At 46.4% G+C, this 23,082-nt stretch overlaps 1 protein-coding gene across 3 annotated transcripts in view; it reads right to left on the bottom strand.

Annotated features, from left to right (window-relative positions):
* The window catches only part of ints1 (integrator complex subunit 1), a 129,515-nt gene that overhangs the window by 44,410 nt on the left and 62,023 nt on the right, over positions 1-23,082 (bottom strand). For all 3 annotated transcript variants that reach the window (XM_038820962.1, XM_038820960.1, XM_038820961.1), the window contains exons 24-32: positions 22,234-22,338; positions 20,239-20,406; positions 18,996-19,107; positions 16,926-17,084; positions 13,410-13,556; positions 9,790-9,888; positions 7,105-7,229; positions 6,552-6,806; positions 5,381-5,540 (exon numbers count right to left, since the gene is read on the bottom strand). In XM_038820962.1, coding sequence (XP_038676890.1) covers positions 5,381-5,540; positions 6,552-6,806; positions 7,105-7,229; positions 9,790-9,888; positions 13,410-13,556; positions 16,926-17,084; positions 18,996-19,107; positions 20,239-20,406; positions 22,234-22,338 — 1,330 coding nt within the window. The remainder of the gene's footprint in view (positions 1-5,380; positions 5,541-6,551; positions 6,807-7,104; positions 7,230-9,789; positions 9,889-13,409; positions 13,557-16,925; positions 17,085-18,995; positions 19,108-20,238; positions 20,407-22,233; positions 22,339-23,082) is intronic.

Raw genomic sequence — 23,082 nt, 5'->3', positions numbered from 1 at the left:
CATGGACAGAGTGGATAGTCAGACGCTATTCCCAGGGTGGAAAGGTCAATGACATGGGGACATAGGTTTAAGGTGCGAGGGGGGAAAGTTTAAAGGACATGTGCGAGGCAAATGTTTTACACAAAGGGTGATGTGTGCCTGGATCACAGAGCCGGGAGAGGTGGTGGAACAGGATACGATAGCGACGTTTCAGGGGCATTTTGATGAATCCATGAATAAGATTTTTTTTTAAAATAAATAAATTTAGAGTACCCAATTCATTTTTACCAATTGATGTGGTCTCACCAATGCCGTGTTCAACTGAAGCACAACCCTCCGACTTTTGCAATCAATTCCCCTTACAATAAACAATAACATTCTATTAGCTTTCCGAATTACTTGCTGCACCTGTACTTTTATAACCTCTTTAAAAAATAAATTTAGTTTACCCAATTCTTTTTTTTCCCATTAAAGGGCAATTTTAGCCTGGCCAATCCACCTAACCCGCACATCTTTGGGTTGGGAGTGTGAGACCCAACAGACACGGGAAGAATGTGCAAACTCCACAGGGACAGTGACCTGGTGCCGGGATCGACCCCGGGTCCTCGGTGCTGTGAGCCAGCAGTGCTAACCACTGCGTCACCCCTGCCTTTTGTGATTCATGCTGAGGCAGAAGCCTAGATCTGGGGAGCCAACATGGGCTCCCCAGATCTGTCAGGCTTCACAGATACCAGGGCAAGGAACGGGTTCTGAGGTGGGCGAAAGACCATCGAGACTATAGAAAGAAGGGGCACACCATCAGAATATATCAGGACTTTGGGGCAGAGCAGGCGAGAAGGCCAAGGCGGCACTGTAAAAGACCAATGTGAGGTTTGGTGTGGTGTACCTGGCTCCTTTCGGGTGACTTTCAAGAGAGATTATTACTTTGATGCATCGGAGGATATGAATGAGTTAGTCAGGAAGCATGGATTGGTGGTGAACTAAAGTGCCCATGGATTAAGAAGTTAGATGTTTGTTCACTTTTAGGTTCATCTATATTTGTACTTATTGTGGGATTTGTGTAGAGTGGGGGAGCACATGGGGTTGTTATGGGGCTTTGTTGATGGGTATTTTTCCTTGGTGAAGTTGGGGTTTGTATATTGTACTGTTGGAGTTGCTTGTAGAATGGGTTTATTTTCTTCTACTGTTTTGTATTAAAGTTTGGTATGGGCAGGGGGCTGACTGCTGGTATATTGTTTAGTTGTCTTTGATTTTTGCCCTGTGCGGGGTCACCCTGCTAACTGTAAAGCTAGTTAACGGGAGCAAGGGTGGGGGGGGGGGGGGGGGGGGGGGGGGGGCCTGCAGTTTGTTACCATTGCGGTATTTTCTTTTAAGGTAATGAGCTTGGGTTTTTTGTTTCGGTTTTGTTTGGGATTGGGAAGGGTGGGGGGTTTGTTTCGCTATTGTCAGAGGCGCCCTGTCTGGTTGATAACTTGGAATGTAAGGGGGATAAACGGCCCAGTAAAAAGGTCGTGGGTGTTTGTGCACTTGAGAAGTTTGAAGGCTGATGTTTTTTTTACAGAAGACCCATTTGAGAATCAAGGATCAAACAACGTTGCGGAAGGTCTGGGCAGGGCAGATATTTTTATTGTAGAGCACGGGGGACTGCAGTGCAGATTAACAAGAGGGTGTCTTTTTCTGCGTTTAATAAATTAGTAGACACAAGTGGGAGGTATGTAATCGTTAAAGGATCGTTGGCGGGCAGGTCGGTGGTAATGGTCAATACGTATGCACCGAACTGGAATGACATGGCATTCATTAACAAGATGCTGGCTTCTATCCCAGATCTGGATTCACATCAGCTAATTATGGGGGGGGGACCTCAATTGCGGCTGGATTCTCACAGTAGCACAGTGGTTAACACTGTGTTCCACAGTGCCAGGGTACCAGGTTCGATTCCCAGCTTGGGTCACTGTGTGTGCAGAGTCTGCACGTTCTCCAAGTGTCTGTGTGGGTTTCCTCCAGGTGCTCCGGTTTCCTCCCATAAGACTGCTGTTAGGAAATTTGGACATTCTGAAATTCTCCCTCAGTGTACCCCAACAGGCACCGGAGTGTGGCAACGAGAGGATTTTCACAATAACTTCATTGCACTGTTAATGTAAGCCTACTTGTGACAATAAAGATTATTATTATTATAGGATGGATAGGTTGAGTTCCAAATCTCTGAGTCCATCAGGGTAGCAAAAGGAGTTATTGGTGTTCATGGAACAGATGGTGACGGGGCATACCCTTGGAGATTTTGGGGGGGGGGGGGGGGAAGAGTGTTTGAGGCCTTCTACCGAGGGCTGTACAAGTCAGAGCCCCCAGAGAACAGATCATCAATGATGCAGTTTTTGGATGAATTGGCCTTCCTGGAGGTGGAGCAGGAGAGAAGGCAGAGTTGGAGACATTGATAGGGCCGGAGGAGGTCATGAACTGTATTAGGTTAATGCAGACGGGTCCCACTTCTGCTCGATACGTTTAATGATTCTGTGTCCCGAGCGGTGTTGCCAGCCACTTTGGCGCAGGCACGATTTCCTTAATCCTGAAGAAGAACAAGGATCCAATGGAATGCGGGTGGTATCAACCTGTTTTGATGTTAATCATTGACACTTAAGTTGTTGGCCAAGGTAATGGCAACGTGTTTAGAGCCCTGCCTTCCTGGAGTAATTTCAGAGGAGCAGACTGGTTAAGCGTTTGACAGGGTTGAAATTCTTGGAAGGTTTGACTTTTTTGGGCCAAAATTTAGATAATGGATTAGGCTTCTGTGCAGGGCCCCCACAGCGAATGTACGTACTAATGCCCTGAGCTCGGGCTATTTTCAACTGACTAGGGGTACAAGGCAGAGGTGTCCATTATCCCCGCTTTTATTTGCCGCTGGCCATTGTGCTGAGGTTGTCCACCAGATGGAAGGGGATAGTGCGTGGAAGGAGGGAGCATAAAGTGAGCTTGCATGCAGATGATTTGCTACTATATATATCACAGACCCACTCTCCAATGTGGAGGTGATAATGAAGCTGCTCAGGAGTTTAGACTACTTCTCGGGTACAAGCTGAATCTGGACAAAAGTGAATATTTTCCGATGAATCCCCTGGGGAGAGGAGCTGATCTGGCGATGTCGACATTACGCCCGGACAAGAATGGCTTCCGTTATCTGGGAATCCAGGCGGCCATGATTGGGCCTTGCTCTATAAACCTAACTTTGCTACCCTGGTGGATGGGGTGAAGGCTGACGTGAAAAGGTGGGACACCCTCCCGCTGACCTTACCGGGAAAGGTATAGACAATGAAGATGAATATTCTCCCGAGGTTTCTCTTTTTGTGCCAGTGTCTCCCAGTCCTTCTTCCCAAGGCTTTCTTTTGCAGCATCAATAAATTGATATCTACCTCTGTTTGAGCTGGTAAGACCCCACGGGTGAGTCGGACCTTTCTGCAGAGGGATAGGTGGTTGGGGAGGTTGGCACGACCTAATCTGTTATGTTACTACTGGGTGGTAAATATTAATAAGGTGCGGGGGTGGCTCAGGGATACAGATTCTACGTTGGGGTGGATGGAGGATGGTTCGTGCACAGGGCCGAGTCTCAGGAGCCTGGTTACTGCTCCACTCTAGTTTTCCCCTGCAAGATTCACTTTGAGCCTGGCAGTGATAGACGCATTGAGGATTTGGAATCAGTTTAGGCAGCATTTTAAACTGGGCTCCATGTCACTGTTGGCTCCGATTTGCAGGAACCACAGGTTTGTGCCATCTGGCTTGGATTCATCGTTTAGGGCTTGAGAGAAGGAGAGGTTGGAGATGTTTAGGGACATGTTTCTTGAAGGTAGGTTCACCGCACTAGATGGGTTTGTAGAGAAATTCCAGTTCACAAGAGTGAACATAATCAGGTACTTGCAGGTTCGCGACTTTCTGCGTAAGGAGCTCCTCATTTGCCCTGGCGCTGTCATCCTCACTTTTGGACAGGGTCCGGACCTTGACCAAGTTAGGGGAGTGTACGATTTCAGATATTTATGGGCAGATGTTGGCGACAGAGCAGGCTTCATTGGACGAAGTAAAAGGGAAATAGGGTGAACTGGGTTTGGTTTTTGAAGGGGGGGGGGTGTTGTGTGGAGTGAGACTTTTTACAGGGTGAACGTAACCTCCTCATGTGCTAGGTTGAGCCTGATTCAGTCCAAGATGGTGCACAGGGCGCATCCTCACCAGGGTGCGTATGAGTGGGTTCTTCTCGGGGGTGAATGGTCCTCTAGGGGGCCAGCGAATCGTACGCATATGTTTTGGTCTTGGCAAGTTTGTTAGTTTCTAGGTCAGCTGGAGCTTGCCGTTGGTGGCCATTTCTGGAGTTTCAGACTCTCCGGTGATACAGATGGAGAAGAAAGTCAATGTTCTAGCCTTCACCTCGTGAATAGCCAAGACGCAATTTCTGCTTGTGTTGAGTTCCCCGGTGCCGCCTAAGGCCTCTGCCTGGCTGGGGAACCTGATGTAGGTTTTGTACCTTGAAAGGATCAAGTAAACCATGATGGGGGTCAGTGGAAGGGTTCTACTTGAGGTGGCAGCCTTTTATTATCTCCTTAGTCAGGGAACTGGTTACCGTCAGCTGTAGGGTTAAAAAAAAATCTTTTTGTTAAGGTTCTGTTTTCTTTATGGGTGGCTGGGGGGCCTTTGGTGGTGTACTTGGGTTCGGGGGTGTAGTTTGTAGTGTATTGGCTTTGATATATTGTTGTTATTTGGTTATAATGGAAATCTTTATTGAATAAAAATTTATATATTTTTTAAAACTCTCATTAGCTACTTCTTTCTCAAGACCTTAGAGTGAAATCCATCCAGCCCTGGGGATTTGTCAAGCCTGCAGACCCAACAATTTGCCCAATACCACTTCCCTGGTGATTGTAATTTTCCTGGAGTTCCTCCCTCCCTTCCATTTCCTGATTTACAGCTATTTCTGGGATGTTACTGGTGTCCTCAATAGTGAAGAAAAATGCAAAATACATTTTTAATTCTTTCCACCACAGATATACTTTCTATTACCAACTCTCCAGATGCATTTTCTATAGGACCAATGCTCAATTTGTTAGCTCGTTCCTTATTTAAATATCTATAGAAACTATTACTGGCTAGCTTTCTCTTGTAGTCTAGTTTCCCCCTCATTATCAATCTTTTTGTCGTTCTTTATATTCTTCCCAATCCTCTAATCTGCCACTCGTCTTTGCGCAAATATATGCTTCTTCTTTAAATTTAATACTGTCTTTAACTTTTTAAATTAACCACAGATTATGTTTGCGATATTGAGAAACATGGGCAAGGGTTGAAGACAAGTAAGGTCACTAATTAATGGTTAGTTGACTGAGTTTTAAAAGGTTTAAACTGTGTATTAGCCAGACACATAAATTACCGTCAGCCATTCTGTGCTTCAGAGAGCATTGAGCAGCTAGGGATTTCAGTAATGCTCGAAGTGGGCCCTCCTCTACCGCTGGATTCTCCAACCATGTCCGCATCTGCATCACCACATTGTAGAATAAGGATACGGCGGCAGAGTCCTCTGGCATGTTCCTCTGTGAACCGGAGAAAATGAGGCATCAGTGTTGCAAGCATGCAAATTTTAAAAATAAATAAATTGAGCATCCAATTATTTTTTTCCAATTAAGGGGCAATTTAGCATCTTTTTGGGTTGTGAGGGTGAGACCCACGCAGACACAGGGAGAATGTGCAGACTCCACATGGACAGTAACCCAGGGCTATGATCGAACCTGGGTCCTTGGCGCCATGAGGCAGCAGTGCCAAACACTGGGCCACCCACATGAGCAGGCATATTTATCTGCAGAGAGACAGGCACTTTTTGGTACAAAAGGCAGAGACAGAGTCCGGTAAACCCAGTGGCTCTGCCCATCTCAACTGGCTCATATTGGAACGGGTACAGAGGTGGATGCTGGTGATTGCAGCATTAGGTTTTTCATTTACTCCATGTTTCAGGTCCCAGGTTGACATACAGAGATGGTTAGAGTACTGAAGGCTTCATCATCTCCTAGGGATTGAAGTAACTTCTGACTGCATAACAGACTAAACTAGGTTTACAGCCCCAAGTTGTCCAACACTGCTGTATCAGGGTTGGCCCATCGACCCTCTGAAAGAGCACCCTACCTAGGACCACTCCCCCGCCCTATCACTATAACCCCACCTAACCTTTAAACACTAAGAGACAATTTAGAATGGCCAATCCACCTCACCTTCACATCTTTGGTCACCAAGGGGGAAATTTAGCACAACCAATCCACCTAACCTGCACATCTTTGGACTGTGGGAGGAAACCGGAGCACCTGTCAGACATGGGGAGATTGTGCAAACTCAACACAGTCACACAAGGTTGGAATTGAACACGCGTCCCTGGTGCTGTAAGGCAGCAGTGCTAACCACCGTGCCATCCATATATATCTACATAGTAATTGTAACCATTACAACTCAATGTGTTAATATGGATAAATATTCAACGTGTATACATAATTACATATCTTCATGTGCACAGCCCTACAATCAGCTACAAACATATCAAGTGGCTGCAACAATACCTGATACTGATGGAGTTGCCTGATTAAGGGACAGGAGATGACATAATTCCTATGCATCGACAACACAAAGGCTCCACTGTGCGGGGAGTTCAGCAGTGCAGAGATAGCTTGAAGTAATCGGATGGCGATTCCAGTCTCCTCCACCTTTCCCTGGTAAACTCTGCTCAGCTCCTGGGCTAGAGCATGCTGCAGCATCAGAGAGATTGAGCGTGTGTTTGAGCTCTTCCACCTTGGGTCAGGGTTCATGGGGAAAAGCTGAAAGGAAGACCATCATTGTTACAACATTTGACAGGGAGGAAAAGATCTGTGGTTCAATCAAGACTGCCATACACCCCAATGATGGACAGCCCATCATGACTAGACACTTCTCCCCGCATGTCCCACCCTCCGCAGCCATGTAATCTCCAACAGAAGTTAAAAAACAGAGGGATAAAGTACAGAATCAATAAAGGAAAAAAAACTGAACATCCTTTCTGGCTTTTTAAGGTGATTGAAACCAGTTCAGGGGATCATATGATGGAAGTGTGTGATGTTTTGGTGATGTTTACTCTACCTGAAGGAAAAGGCTAGCCAAGTCTTCATCTACCCCAATTACAGGAATCTGTGTCGGTCTTCGAATCCGGATGGGGCACTGCGGTGTTGTTCGGATCGAGCTCTGTCTACTCAGGTCTGCATTTTCTGGGCATAGGCACAAAAAATGTTGATAATAACCACTACAGTCATTTCAAAAAATCAATTCCAACAAAAAGAGTAACTTTTCCATTGATTAAAGATTGAATGTTTTGGAAAGTGCTCCCCCCACTGACTGGATTAGTAAAAGCATTGTAGTATTTTGCAGGCTCAGTGTCACATCTAACTAAATCCCAGGTTCAGTCCCTTGGCTGGACACTGCTGAGTTAGCTGATTCCAGCTGGAGTCCTAATAAGTCTGCCACAAACTGGGTTCGGGCTGTTCTGACGAAAAACTGGCAGCTGGCTCCTGTCTACCCCACCCTTGGTCGCTACTCACTGAACTCCACACATTACCCTCCCAGCCCCTGCTCAGCGATCCTCTTCCCAATACCGAACCAGTCCTCCCATTCAGCCTCTGGTTTTTAGGCATGCATCTTTGAAGTTTAATCTGATAGAGTATCACAAATGCATTCATCGACCTGACCGAAGCAAAGCAAGGCTTTGTGGTTTGTGCTCCAAAGAATTGGATGTCTTAGAAACTTCATTACAATCGTGCAACTCAAGTGGCAGATCTGAAACAGGCGCCTTCATAATCTGGCCTAGTGTCAAGCAAGGCTGTGTACAGCCACTATGTTATTCACAATCTATATGGCAGCGGCTATGCCCCTTATCAAAGATCAGCTGTGCTTTGGTGTGAGTATTAAATACCGCCTAGATGGAAAGCTCTTTAACTTCAGTCACCTCCATTCCAAAATTAAACTGACCACCATAAAGTCCATGATCTATATTTTGTAGATAACTGCAGTGTCATTGTCCGCTCTGCACTAGATTAGAAACCCGTTCTCAATCGCCCCAATTCTGCATACAGGGAACTCAGCCAGCTCCCAAACATCAACAAAATCAAACTCATATTATAGCTACACCTGCTCAGCCAATATTCCACCTCCCATATGTGTTGAAGGAGAGACTCTGGAAAACGTTGAACATTTCCCATACCTTGGCATCTACCTCTCTCAAAAGACTACCATTGATGAAGAGATCCAACACCAGATCAGCTGCACCAGCTCAGCTTTCTGCACTTACAGCAGTGAGTCAGTAAGTCAACAAACTCCTAGTGTACCGAGCAGTTGGCGTCACCACACTGCTGTACTGCAGTGAGACCGGGACTGCATCAACGATACACAAGAGCATTAGAAAAATTCCATCAGCGATACCTCCTCCACATCCCCTGGATTCAGTGGGTGGACCGTTGAACAAATGCTAGTGCCCTTCTTGAAGCCAGCTGCACAAGCATTCATGCAAAACTCCTACAAAATCTAAACTGATCGTCTGGACACTATGGGCGCGATTCTCCGACCCCCATGCCGGGTGGGAGAATCGCGGGAGTGCCGGGCGATTCCCGCCATGCCGCCCTGGCACCCGCACGCGATTCCACCACCCCCCCCTCAAAAACGGCGTGCCGCGTTTCACGTCAGGCCGCTCGGAGAATCGGCGCTCGGAGAATCGGCGCTCGCCGTTTCTAACAGGCGAGCGGCGATTCTCCGGCCCGGATGGGCCAAGCGGCCTGCCCAATCCGACGGGTTCACACCGGCGCCAACCACACATGGTCGCTGCCGGCGTGAACAGTGCGCGAACGCTGTGTGTGCGGCCCACCGATCGGCGGGCCGGCGTTTCTAAAGGACACACTCTTTTTCTCCGTCGCCCCGCAAGATCAATCCTCCATGTCTTGCGGGGCGCCCGCGGGGAGGACGGCAACCGCGCATACGCGGGTTGGTGCCGGCCAACCTGCGCATGCGCGGGTGACGTCATTTAAGCGGCGCCGCTTTGACACGGCGCCAAGGCCCAGCGCGCGTAATTGACGTGGCGCCGCTCCTAGCCCCCTGGGGGTGGGAGAATAGGGGGCGAGGAGCGGCCTCCGCCGCCGGAGTGAAACACTCCGGTTTTCACTCCGGCGTCGGCACTTTGTCTCCCGCTGGGAGAATTTCGCCCTATTTCTGGACAGCCAAAAAGCATCTCCCCGACCAGATTCTGTTTTCTCAATTCTCCGGGGAGAACAAAGAAAAGCTTCAAAGACACTCTGAAGCTTTCCTTGAAGCGCGACAGCATTGATATTAATGACTGGGAGGAACTTGCTACCAATTGCTCAAAATGGTGGCAATTTGTCCATCAAGCTGTGTCATGCTTCGAGTCCAGCCACTTTTATGTTGAGGCTGAGTGGCAGCAGATGAGGAAAGAAAAGGAAGAACATTTTGCCTTCTGCATCCCACTACTCTGTGGGACTTTCTGTCCCACTCACTCCAAGTTATGTAGGTTGAGAATTGACCTGTTTAGAGTGCCAAAAGGACCAAGGCAGAAACATGCGCTCCTAAAGACCTCAACCTTAAATCGAGGAACAGCCAATAATGACGATGACACCAATCACAAAGGGGATTAAGTTAACCCTGGAGCTAAGCAATGCAGAAAAAAGGAGAGAGATTTCAGATGTGATGATGGAGTCCTCTCAAGGAAACTATCAGGAGGGAATTGAGAGTGAATACAATGCAGAAGGACTCAGTTGTAAGGAGTACCCATGTTCGGAGGCAGGGATGCAGTGAGCAGCGTGTGGAAGGTGCGTCCACCAGTTGCTCCTCTCTCATGTTGAACTTCCACCAGGTGTGCCATGTAGTCTACAATGAGAAAGACAAGATAATTAGAATTTGCCTTTACAACCATCACGTAATCAGTGTAAGCAATGTTTGCTGGCCAAACAGTTTTACATGAGCCATCATATCTGGTGAATTGTATCCTGGGTATGGTTGACAAAAAAATACTTTCAGGTTTTTGACTTCTCAAGTTTGTCATATATTACTTGATGATTGGACCTCCAATCAACTGCAGCCGGACAATTCCCTGCTCTTCATTCTCCAAGTTACTGACTTGAGCTGGGCTAAAGAAAGTCAGACTTGTATCTCTATAGTTCCTTCCGCAACCGCAGGAGATCCCAAAGCAATTTACAGACAATGGACAGTACCTTCAAAGTGTAGCCATTGTTATAGTAAATGCAAAGGCCAATCTGCATACAGCAAATTCCCTCAAACTGCAATGAACTAAAGACCTGATGATCTGTTTTAGTGATGTCTGTCGAAGGATAAATATTGACCAGAATAATACTGGACAGAACTCCCCCGCTCTTCATGAGGAGTACCATGGGATCTTTATATCCATCCAAGAGGCCCTTAGTTTAATACTTCAGCTGAAAGATGGCACTTTTGACAACATTATGCATTCAAGTGTCCATATTAGGACTTGATCCGCAATTTTCTGACACAGAAGTGAGAGAGCTATCCGTTGGGTCATGCTGACAACGGTGGCTCCATAGGCTTTGAATTCCTTCAAGACCTGTGTCCACAAGTGCATACTTCCAAAGGTCACTGAATAGCAACAAAAGGTTGGGAAGCTGACCAATCTATACGTCCCTAAATTGGGAACCTGCCACATGGCATCGAAGCCACCATTGGATCAGCTAACTCAGCACTGCTGATCATTTCCTGATCTGTCAGGGTCACTTTCTCACTGGATGAACTGACAACTATTGGGGATCTTGGCACAAATTGAAAGTGATTAGCAAAGAAATCCAGCAGCGAGCCGAGATCTTTTGCACAATGATTAATGCTGACCTGAAATGCACTTGCTGAATGGCTGGTGGAAGCAGTAAATTTCAAAAGGCAATAGACATATACTTGAAAAGGAAACATTTATGGGCTGCAAGGATGGACAAATGGGACGAGCTGGAAAGATATCTCAAGTCAGCAGAGGCATGATGGGCCAAATGGCCTCCTCATATGGTGTTGGGATTCTACAATCAGGGGAGAATGCTGGGGCAGTGTTCATTTCCTTCACCCTTCTTTGTCTTTAAGATTGAAGTTCCAATGGTGGCACAGTGATTGAGGTCCCAGTGGTGGCACAGTTGCTGTTACTGACGAGCAGAATAGGATTCAATTCCTATAAACTTGTGGCTCTCTTGGTTTCAACATTTGAATTGCATAATATATTACACAAAATTTTTTAAATGACTGCAATGAAACAAAAATGTTGGAAAAATACTCAGCTAGTCTGACACGAGTCTGTGGAGAGAGAGAAACCGAGTTAATGTTCCAAGTCATTGACCGTTCTGATGAAGGTCATCGACCGGAAACGTTAACTGCATTTCTTTCTCCACAGTTGCTGCCTGACCTGTCGAGCATTTCCAGTTTTTTTTATTCCAGGTTTCCAGCATTGGTCATATTTTGCTTTTGTTAAAAAAAGAAAATCAGCATTTTTGAAAACACAAGTGTAATTTTCTGAAATTAACAAAAAAAAATAATTGCTGGGAAATTTGCTCCCTTAGAAACAAGAAAGGCCAGTGTGAAACTCGGTCGGAAAATTAGAACATACATAAACGAATAAAAAAGCAGCACAAGTCACTTAACGCTGGATAAGCAGTGAGCATTGCCTTTGGGTATCTGATGCAAACAACCAGCACAGCAAGACCAGAAATAATAGCATGTTAAATAATCGGGAATTAAAAAAATATAATTCATGTTCCAGTGTCATAAAGAACACCGCAATAAATTTGTAATTTTCCACTTCTGAATCATTCATCCTTCATTTTTAATTACCATCCATTATTTTGAATTAGAAGTATTGCAATCATCCACTCCCCTGTGTCGTCTGCTTATTACAACTATCCATTCAGTAACACCATCTAATTTAATCACAATGACTGTGCTGGATACAGCAGATGGTCCAAGATGGATTACTGAGGGGCCCATGCAGTCCCCTGCTAATTTTGGCCTGATACATGCACAAGTAGGGTGAATAGCAGCCAACTCACGACAACAAGCACCTTTTGAAATGCCATCTCAGCAGGTTGAGGGACCACAAATGTCCACAGCCTCTCTGGTGTGAGGGAGAAGGGTGAATTAATAACAAAAGCAGTCAGAATTGCTTCTCTTGGCCTCTGTCAGATGAGCTATGCTGGACATGCGCCTTTGAAGCTGCGCCGAGAGGGTGGTGCTCTCCTCTCCCGAGTCAGAAGGTGTTGGGTTCATAACTCACTCTGGAGACTTGAGGACACAATCCAGGCCAACACTTGCAATGTGGTACTGAGGGACTATTGAAGATCAGATGAGACGGCAAACCAAAACCCCATCTGCCCCCCTTAAGTGGGCTTTAACAATTCCATGGTCATAGAGAAGGTGAATGTTGCCCTGCCCAACATTTATCCCGAAACCGACATCACCTAAACAGATTTTCTGATCATTATTCTTTGATGTTTGAGAGACCTTCCTGTATGCAAATTAGCTGATGTGTTTCACTACACTGGAAAAGTGACGATGCTTCAAAAGTAGTTAATTGGCTGTAAAGCATTTTGGGACATGCTGAATTGGTGAAAGATGCTTTATCAATTCAAGTTTTTCCGTAATCCTGATTCCCTCCTGCAGTCGAATAGCTGCTCCAAGCTCACCCATGAAAAATGGCCATTTTGTGAGCTGTGACATCATCTGTGAAGCTCTTTCGACACCGGTTCTCCCCCCCCCCCCCCCAGCCTCCCCTTGTGCCAGTACCTCCAGAAAGGGGGGGGGGGGGGGGGGGGAAGAATTAACAGATAAGGAGATGCCACCATTTGGGGCAGCACTGTAGCACAAATGGATAGCACTGTGGCTTCACAGCGCCAGGGTCCCAACTTCGATTCCCCGCTGGGTCACTGTCTGTGTGGAGTCTGCACGTTCTCCCCGTGTTTGCGTGGGTTTCCTCCGGGTGCTCTGGTTTCCTCCCACAGTCCAAAGACGAGCAGGTTAGGTGGATTGGCCATGTTTAATTGCCCTTAATGTCCAAAAAAAAGGTTCGGAGGGGCAGATTGGCCATGATAAATTGCCCTTAGTGTCCAAAATTGCCCTTAGTGTTGGGTGGGGTACTGGGTTATGGGGAGAGGGTGGAGGTGTTAACCTTGGGTAGGGTGCTCTTTCCAAGAGCCGGTGCAGACTCGATGGGCCGAATGGCCTCCTTCTGCACTGTAAATTCTATGTTACTGGGATAGGGTGGAAGTGAGGGCTTAAGTGGGTCGGTGCAGACTCAATGGGCCGAATGGCCTCCTTCTGCACTATATGTTCTATGTTTATGTTCTATCAACAGCCACTGTCATATCCTTGGTTACTGAAACACATACTTTTGTCCATGATGTTCTGTTCAAGTGTTTGGGGATCGTGGGACACCGCCTGGTCCAGGTATTGCAGGAGTTTGCTCATGCTGGAGACCGGGATTCCAAAGGACTGGACAAACAGGATCAATTGCTGAGGCTCCAGGTCCTGGAGAGCTGCAAGAGAAAAGGGAACGAGATTCGAGGGTTAGTAGCTCTGTAATGTGCACAATGCAAATACTATTCAGGGCCAAGTGGAAATTGCTTCCACTTCAGTTCCTGATCCTGTACGACTGCTGCCACCAAATGGAAACAACAGGAAGATACATCATTTAACAATGGATATCGAACGCCTCCTGATGTAACTCAGTCTTTCTCTCGGCCTCAGCTAAACCATCCCCCTTAAGTTTCTCCTTCCAATCCAATCCTTCAAACACAAAAATGTCACAATAAAGGCCGACTGCCTGATTGATCTCATCCTTTCTCTTGTTCACTCCACTGTTGATAGTTGTCTGGCATATACGGGCTCAGACCCATCACCCCGGTTTCACAATTAAAAAAAGACACCTGGCAGGGATTACAAGGCTGTAATTTAATTCACAGAGTACAGATGACACCATAAACCCCGCGAATGAACCTCAAGTGGTTTATTAGAACTGTCAACTTATCGCCAAGGCTTGAAATCACTCCAGGACTCCTAATTATACAAGTAATCAACTTCAGAGAGCGGCTTTATTTACTTTTATTGGGCATCAGTTACTGTCAGCATTCTCCATCTTGCTGATTTGCAATGATGTTCAGACCCAGGGATTAATGATCGAGACTGGATTCCTGTATCTCCCAGTCATTCTCAATAAAGTTAATGTGGCTTTATAAAGCTATATCTGCAAATAAATTGGTGCAACATTAAAGGATAATACTCCAAAAGAGGGGAGAGTAGAAGAACAATTTCAGTGCAAAGGATTGACTCTAAACACATCACAGCTTCTTCAGAAAAAGTTTGTTAGTTGGTGCTGAATGGTCCAAAAGAACCCAGGAATATCCAAGGTTAAATCCAGGATCATTAGTGTATATAGATCCTTATTGTACATAGAACACAGGAAATAGCAGTAGACCACGAAACTCAATATCCAGGTTTTCCATTCAAAAAGGGCCAAGTGGCCTTATACAAAGCCCTCTTCTGGAAAATATATATACTTGGAGGGGGCCTGGATTGAACTCAGCTGTAGATCTTTCCACCGACCAAATAGTTGTTCTGTGGAGACATACATGGAGAAAATGGGGAGGGGGCAAGTTACTGGAGAGTAGCAGCTTCTAACTTATCCTCCCTGAGGAGGAACAACCCAAAATCTCCAGTGAGAAAGTAGCCTTTTGTAGAAAGAAAATGAAATAAAAAATGTCATCCAGGGAATTTAACGCAATAATTCAACCTTGCATTATGCTGAAACTCATAAAATGCTCAAAGCTTTACAATTATGGCTGTGTGAAAGGGGAGGCAGTGGCGTATTGTCACTGGATTAGTAATCCAGAAACCCAGGGTAATTATCTGGGGACCCGGGTTCAAATCCCACCATGGCAGATGGTGAAATTTGAATTCAATAGAACCATTGTTGTAAAAACCCATCTGGTTCACTACTGCTCTTTAGGGAACAAAATCTGCCGTCCTTATCTGATCTGGCCTACATAACTTCAGATCCAAAGCAATGTGGTTGACTCTTAAATGCCCTCTGGAATAGCTGAACAAGCTCAGTTCATGGGTATGGTGAATGTATTCACCATAATGCATGCATGATACCATAACCTGTGACCCATGACCCATGACCTGGAAGTGGTGATATGAACTGCTTCCAGGTACTGCACTGTAACCCCGGTATGGCTCCGCCTCTAGCTCCACCCACACCAGGGCCATATATAGGCCGGCCTCTTGTGGCGGCATTCATCTGTACTACTGACTCTGGCAAGGCAAGTTCATGACTAATAAAGCCTAGTTCACTTGCTCTCTCTGCCTCACTGTGAATTGAAGGTATGTCAATGGGCAAATAGGGATGGCCAATAAATGCTGACACAGCCAGCAACACCCACAACCCATGAATTAATTAAAATGAATCACTTCCTTCTCAATCACCCTCTATATCAGTTTGATCTTATCCTCGCCCCTGTAATCTCATCCAGCCGCACAATTCTTCCAGAACTTTGCGCTCTCCAATTCTAACCTCTTGCACATACTCTGGGCGAGATTCTCCCATCGGGAGACTAAGGGCGCGATTCTCCGCAAATGCGGCGAGTCATAAAGGCTGCCGTGAAACTGGCCGTGTTTCACGGCAGCCTCCGCTCCCCCTCCCGGGACCCGATTCTCCCCCCCAGGCGGGGCTAGCAGCGGGGCCCCGTGAAGCACGGCATCGCGGCCTTAGCGACCGTCGCTAAGTCCGTGTGCCAAGTGTCACAACGGCTGACGCGCACGATGGCGTCAGCCGCGCATGTGCGGATGACGTCATCATGCAGACGCGTCAAAACCCGCGCATGCCCGGGCCGTCATGCCCCTCAGCCACCCCGCGGACTGATCCTGCAGGGCGGCGGAAGAACAAATAGTGCACGGGTATCGGACCCGCTGCCCGCGATCGATGCCCACCGATCGCAGGCCCATGCCACCCTTGGCATGGCCGTGCCAATCGGTGCCATGGTTGTCCGGGACGGGCACTTTGCGGCCGTTTTCATGAACGCTGAAAGCAGGTGTGATCGCGCCCGTGAAAACGGCCGTAAACTCCGCGGTATTCGGCCCATCGGCCTGCGGAGAATCGCTGTTCGCCGTAAAAAACGGCGAGCAGCGATTCGTGTCGGGGGGGGGGGGGGGGGGGGGGGGAAGAATAGCGGGAGGCCGTGAAAATTGTCGGGAAGGCCCTCCCGCTATACTCCGACCCGTCGTGGGCAGCTCCTGGGTTTCACTCCAGGGTCGGAGGCCGCTCCTCGCCCCCTATTCTCCCACCCACTGGGGGGGGGGGGGGGGGGGGGGGGCTAGGAGCGGCGCCGCGGCATTTACGCGCGCTGGGCCTTGGCGCCGCGTAATGCGTGGTTGCTGTCCTCCCCGTGTGCGCCCCGCAAGAAATGCCGGAGTGATCTTGCGAGGCGGCGGAGGAAAGGAGGCCCTCCTTCAGAGAGGCCGGCCCGCCGATCGGTGGGCACCGATCGCAGGCCAGACCCCTTTTGAACCACCCCCCCGGTGCTGTCAGAATGATGGAGTGTTCTCTGCATGCTTGGGTATGCCTAGCTGTGATAACAATGCACCAAACATTTCTGTGTCTGGTCCCAACAAACAACAGAGATACTTCCGCCTCGGCAAAATCCGAAACCCAAGTCTCAAAGGTTGACTTGCTCAGTGTGCCTCCCAACAAGACAAAATAAATGTCCGGGGCCCCCCGGGGGGCAGGGAGTAGAAATCATTTAATTGTAAAACGTGGAGAATATTGTATGAACCTTAGAATAGAGAACGTGCTGCAATGTTTCCAGGCCCTGCATTTCCACTTCAGCAACAAAACTACATATGCTTACCCGCATCCACCAGTCGGGACACTTCTGAGCGAATCATGCGAAGTTTCAGCCAGTCAGGAAGAAGTAGAGCTTCCTCGGAGGTGTCAACCAGGAATGCTGTAGGGAGCGGCTTTCGTTCTGGAAACCAGACGTCAAGAAGGTGGTAGAAGTCGCTCTCACCTGCAAGCCATGATTCAAGAGCGATTAAATGCTAAAAATTGGACTTTTCTCAACGGAGCATTCAAGGAAGTCTATCAAGAAAAGTATAATCAAGTTTGGCGCTGCATAGCCCTGGAAAAGCTTGGTGCAGGGTGGTGATACATGTAGCTGGAGCAGAGGGAGCTTGCAATGGCACACAAGTTTGAGATTATATAACATTCCTCACAAAAAATTATTCCTCACGTTAAGGAGGAGCATCACCTTTAAACAAGAGCAATGAGACACACCCATCCCTACCTAAACAGAGCAGAAAATAATGAGTGAGCAACAAAATTCTACTCTTGCGCTCATTCCGCATCATGTTGGTGAGGGTTGTTCATTAATTCATTCTTGCAATGTGGCCATCACTGACAAGGCTGGCATTTATTTCCCATCCCTAGCTACCACTTGACAAGGTAGTAGTGAGCCCTCTTTTTAAATCTCTGCCGTCTGTGTGGTGGAAGAGCTTGCATGGTGCTCCTCAGCAGGAAGTTTCGAGAATTTGACCTGGGTGATGATGAATATATATCTAAGCCAAAACGGTGTGGATCTAGGGAGGGGAACTTGAAGCTGGTGGTATTCCGTTGCACCAGCTGCCTTTGGCCTGCTAGGTGGTGAAGGTGACAGGTTTGAGAAGTGCTGTCAAAGAAACCTTGACAGGCTGCTGTAGATGGTACACACTGCTACCACAGGTATAGGGAAGGAATGTTTTAAGCTGGTAGGTGGAACGGCTGACTGAGCAGACTGCTTTGACCTGGAGGGTATGGCATATTGCACAGGCAACACAATGGGAGCTGTCAATCACCAAATTGCATTGCCCCATTCACAATGCTGCAATGAGGGCATCACACACAGACACAAGTGAATGACCAGAGTGTATAGGAATAACACTGCATTGCAAGATGGTCTTTCACCAGGGCAGAAGTGGTTGTCCCATGGACCTTCCTATTCACCAAGGTGAAAACGGTCTGGCAATGGATGACACTTTTGAGGCCAACCTCAGGGTCAACTCACATTAGGGTCAGTATTCTGCTTTCCGACAATCAACTCCAAGCTCATAGAGGGCCCTCATTTACACCAGTGACATTCTCCATTTTCCACACCACCCATTCTTATGTTGCCTGCATGAGATTGTCAATTTGTACCAAATTGTGAGTAATTTTCCACTGCGGATTCACATCTCTTTAGAACTAATGGGGACTGACTTCCTGATATCACTTCAGTTTAGGACTGCTAAAGGAAGAGGAGAATCTCGTCTGGCTTGCATTTGAAACAAGATGATAACCAAGTTCACCGTGCAGTGCCTGCAACTGGCTTGATGTTAAGCAAATTTGGAAAGTAAATTGAAAGGGGATAAAATTTGAGTTCTTCCTCCTCATATCATTAGCTCAATAAAAAAATTCTTCTACTTTCAGTAGGATATATTGTGTTTCGTGAAGAGTATTCTGAGAAGGGGTGCTTTTCTTTCCAAGCACGCACACAAGTAAACAACCAAGACACACACATTTTAAAAATAAACCACTTTTGAAGTGCAGTTACTGCTGTAATGTAGAAAATGTGGCAGTCAATTTGGAAACAGCAACCTCCTACCGACAGTGCTGAGATAATGAACAGATAATCCATTCCTTTCCCCCCACTGCACTGTGCCTGCCTATGTTTTGCGCTCAAGTCACTGAATGGGCTTGAACCTAAGTTAACTTGAAAGACTGAGTATTGAGTACTTGATGGATGAAGTGTCCATACAACCTTCAGATTCAGAGGCTATGATGCAGCCAACACCGGCAATAATTAATTTCACAAACATCCCCTCCGCACTATTTTCTCAAACTCAAACAGTTAAATGCAGTTCACAATAGTGCCTCAGCCCACCCCAACCCCGCGTCAGATTTATACCTTGAGGGGGTCCAAGCGTCAGGAGGATAACCATGGCATGAACCACCAGGATGTGCATGGTGGCAGTCTCCCCAGTGGTCCAGCGCAGGAACACCTGGTCCTGGGACTCAGACTGTAGGTCAGAAACACAAAGCACAGTTAACAAAGGAAATGCTTTCCTTATAGCAACAATCCGATTCCCAGAAACATGTTGCATTCGAGGCTGTAAAATACCCTCGTGAACTGTAACTTCCTAAAGGGAATCCGATATGCTGACTTGAAAAGGAAGAAATTGCAGGTGCCTGGAAAAGATCATGGGAGTGAGATTAAATAAATAGTTCTTCAGAGAACCAGCACAGGTAAATGAGCTGAATGGTCAAATTAAGTGCTATAGGATTCAATTGGAAACTTTTAAGAAGTAGCAGAACCTCATCAGTGCCTGGTGTGTGCTTCTTTTGGCCCAACTCTCAAGTTATAGAGCGACAGAATCATACTTTTTTTTTCTTATTGATTCGTGGGATGTAGGCATCACCGGCAGAGCAGGGCCAGTCCCTAACTGCCCTTGAACAGGGTGGTTCCTGAGGCCATTACAGAGGGCAGTTAAGAGTCAGCCACATTGCTTGGGTCTGGGCCAGATCGGGCAACAGCAACAGATTTCCAGATTATTAACTGAATTTAAATTTCACCAGCTGCCGTAGTGAGATTTGAACCCTTGTCCCCAGAACATTAGTCTGGGCCTTTGGATTACTAACCCAGTGACTGCACCACTATGCACCTGATGAGTGCAGAATGAAGCCATTTGGCCCATTGTGCCTGTACCGGCTGTTAGAGCGAAGCAATTAATCCCACTCCCTTGCTTTCTCCATAGTCCTCCAATTTTCTCTTTTTCAAAAATATCCAGTTCTGTTCTGAAAGTTATTTAATCTGCATCCACCAACTTTCTAGATCCCGAACCCCCCACCCCCGATATCCTTTTGAGAATTTCTAACCCTGTTGGGCAATCTTTCAATTAATTCCACTTAAATACCTTTGCATTCTGAACTCTATAAAAGAGTTTAAAACAACCACGACAGACACTGATCAATTGGCAAAATCCTCGACCAGGAATGCACCCAAATCTTAGCACGGGATCGCAGAGTACGTTCAGAGGTCGTCTCCTTGGGAGCTGCAGGTCTGAACTTATGCTGAAAGCTCCCACAGGCAGTCCCAGCCCCTCATGATTGAGCCTATGCTCCCGGCCGTTCCAACAAGGCAGCCAACTCACCCAGCTATACACCTCCTCATCTTCCTTGGTCTTCCGCATCCGCTTCACATACCGTGAGAAGATCGCGATCAACGCCACCAGCACGGACTCGCATTCGGTCCTGTAGGCATGCTTGGCAAAGAGGTGTGTCATGATGGTGGACCGCTCGACGATTAAGCGAGCAACGTCCTGAGGAGACAAACAGGCAGTGTTACAAAGCAGGGAAAATATGTAAGCTGTGGGAAAGTTGAAACAAGGAGAGAATGAAAGGGGGAAATAAATTAACGAACTTGGTACAAACCCATTAAATCTCTGATTGTTAAAGAGTTTCCGCAGAAATAAGTTAGTCTGTTTTTATTTTTTGGACACTTAGTGGATCTGCTGTATATTTCCAGTATCTTCCGTTTTTATTATTAAGTAGCAAACTACAACATTCCATTTATCGATCACCTCATAATCATTGCGACCTACACTGCCTCCTGGTGGACCATCTCCTCAAATTTATAATTCTCATCCTTATTTTCAAACCCTTCCTCATCTCTGTAGGTCCTCCAGCCTAAACCACCAGCCCCCCCCCAAAAAAGATCTCAGCATTTCTGGTCTCTTGTGCATCTCCAATTTTAATTGTCCACCACTGGTGCTTGAAGCTGCCCAAGCCTTAAAGTCTGGAATTTCATCCCTAAACCTGTCTCTCTGCGTCTCTTTTTCCCTTAAGATGCTCCTTAAAATCTACCATAAATCAAGCATTTGGTAACCTGTCCTAATATCTTAATTGGGTCGGTGTCAAGCTTTATTTCACATTGCTTCTGTGAAGCACCTTAGGATGATTTATTCAATCAAATACACTACATGAATGCAAGTTGTTGTATTACAGAACTGCTGGCTTCATTGCCATGGCATTAGGTTATCAAAGATTTCTTCTTTAAATGTCAAAATTTTTTCACCTTGCAGACATAATAACTACATTGCTCCTGTGTCATTTTAGTGGGAATCTAGGGGGGAAATCAAGCTCTATCTGTAGAAAAGTTGAACAGGCTGGGGCTCCTTTTTGTATAAAAAAAAGAGAAGGCCAAGGGGTGACTTGATGGCCTTTAAGATTATGAACAGGTTTGATAGCACACTGGTTAGCACTGCTGCCTCACAGTACCAAGGACCCGGGTTTAATTCCGGCCTTGGTGTAGAGTTTGCACGTTATCCTAGTGCTCGTGTGGGTTCCTTCCGGGTGTTCCAGTTTCTTCCCACAGTCCAAAGATGCCCAGGTTGGGTGGATTGGCCATGCTAAATTGCCCCTTAGTGTCCAAAGATGTGCAGGTTAGGTGGGGTTACAGGAATAGGGCGGGGGAAATGGGCCTAGGTAGGGTGCTCTTTCAGAGAGTCGTTGCAGACTCGATGAGGCGACTGGCCGCCTTATGCTCTGTAGAGATTCTATGATAAATGTAGACACAGAGAATACATTTACATTTGCGGGCAGATCCAGTAAGTGGGTCCATAAATAGAAGATAGTCACTGATAAATATAATAACGAATTCAGGAGAAACTTCTTTACCCAGAGAGTGGTTACAATATGGAACTCACTCCAAATGGAGCAATGAGGAAAATAGCACAGATGCATTTAAAGTGAAGTAAATGAAGGAGAAAGGGATAAAAGGATATTCTGATGAAGTAGATAAAAAGGGTGGGAGGAAGATTGCTCAAGCATAAAGGCCCCCATGGGGCTATTGTACCAAAAGCCTATTTCTGGGCTGTAAACACTTTGTAAATCAATCTTCCTTACATTAAAACTGTGATGTCGGTATTGGGAGCACAGGCAGCTGCTGTTGACACCTCACTATCAACACAGAAGTGTGAATGACACATTTTAGCAGCCAGTCAGTCTTCTTACATCTCAGTGAAATTTTTTAAAAACCTGCATAAACTGGGAGCGTGAGGCAGTGACACGTTCTGACAGTAATTACCAATGCCCCTTAGCCGGCCCTCCCTCACCTCCCTGTTGAAACCTTCTTACATCGTTCTTACCAGAGCAAGATCGTTGTGCTGAGCCTGTTCCTCTACTGGTGCATGTTGTGACAAATAAATGATATAGGCACTGATGGTCTGGGGATCAGTCTCCACATGAATGGCCTGCAAATTGAAATTAGCAGGAAAAAAATGAGAACGGCATGAATTTCTAATTCAAATCATTTTCACCTGCACACTCCAAACATGCTGCATCTCTAGATGTGTCTTATCTCTATGCTGTTCCATTCTCTCTATTTCCTTCTCCCTCCCCTTCCTCACCTTTTTAGATATGCATGCTTATATATTGTACTTTTTTCCAGTGTGGTCAAATCCTAAATAGAGTTAAAATGCACTATGTACAGTAACAAAAAATAGAAGTTTGTGCTGAAATATTCAATTCAATGAAGCAATGGTTGATTTGGGACTGATTTCCATCTGCCCAACGTTGTCCCCTAGAATACTTACATTTCTCAGAAATCCACCTGTACCACATTTAAAATTAACAAGTGATCCAGCATCAAACCACACAGCGCATCAACACAGGAGTAACTTCTCAGAGAGAACAAAAAGGAATCTGGCGCCACCGTGTGGCGGAGACATGCTCTCAACTAATCATACAAAGGCAAAGTGTGAGCAAAATCTGCAAGTGGAAATATGTCCAGCTGTGTGTGACTTAACCTCGCTAATCATTTAAATCCAAAAAAGTTGAATACACAACCTAGGGCTGGCACTCCACTGCAGCACAAGGAAGCATTATAATGTCAGAGGTGCTGCACTGTGAATAGGATGTTAAACCAATACTTGGTCCGTGTAAAGGTTTCACTGCATCATGTGCTCCTGGCCAATATTTATTCCTGAAGCATCAAT

Source organism: Scyliorhinus canicula, chromosome 15, assembly GCF_902713615.1.
Source record: "Scyliorhinus canicula chromosome 15, sScyCan1.1, whole genome shotgun sequence".
NCBI classification, from domain to species: domain Eukaryota; kingdom Metazoa; phylum Chordata; class Chondrichthyes; order Carcharhiniformes; family Scyliorhinidae; genus Scyliorhinus; species Scyliorhinus canicula.
The sequence above is the reverse complement of the archived record's forward strand: the minus strand, read 5'-3'. Positions and strand labels throughout refer to the sequence as shown.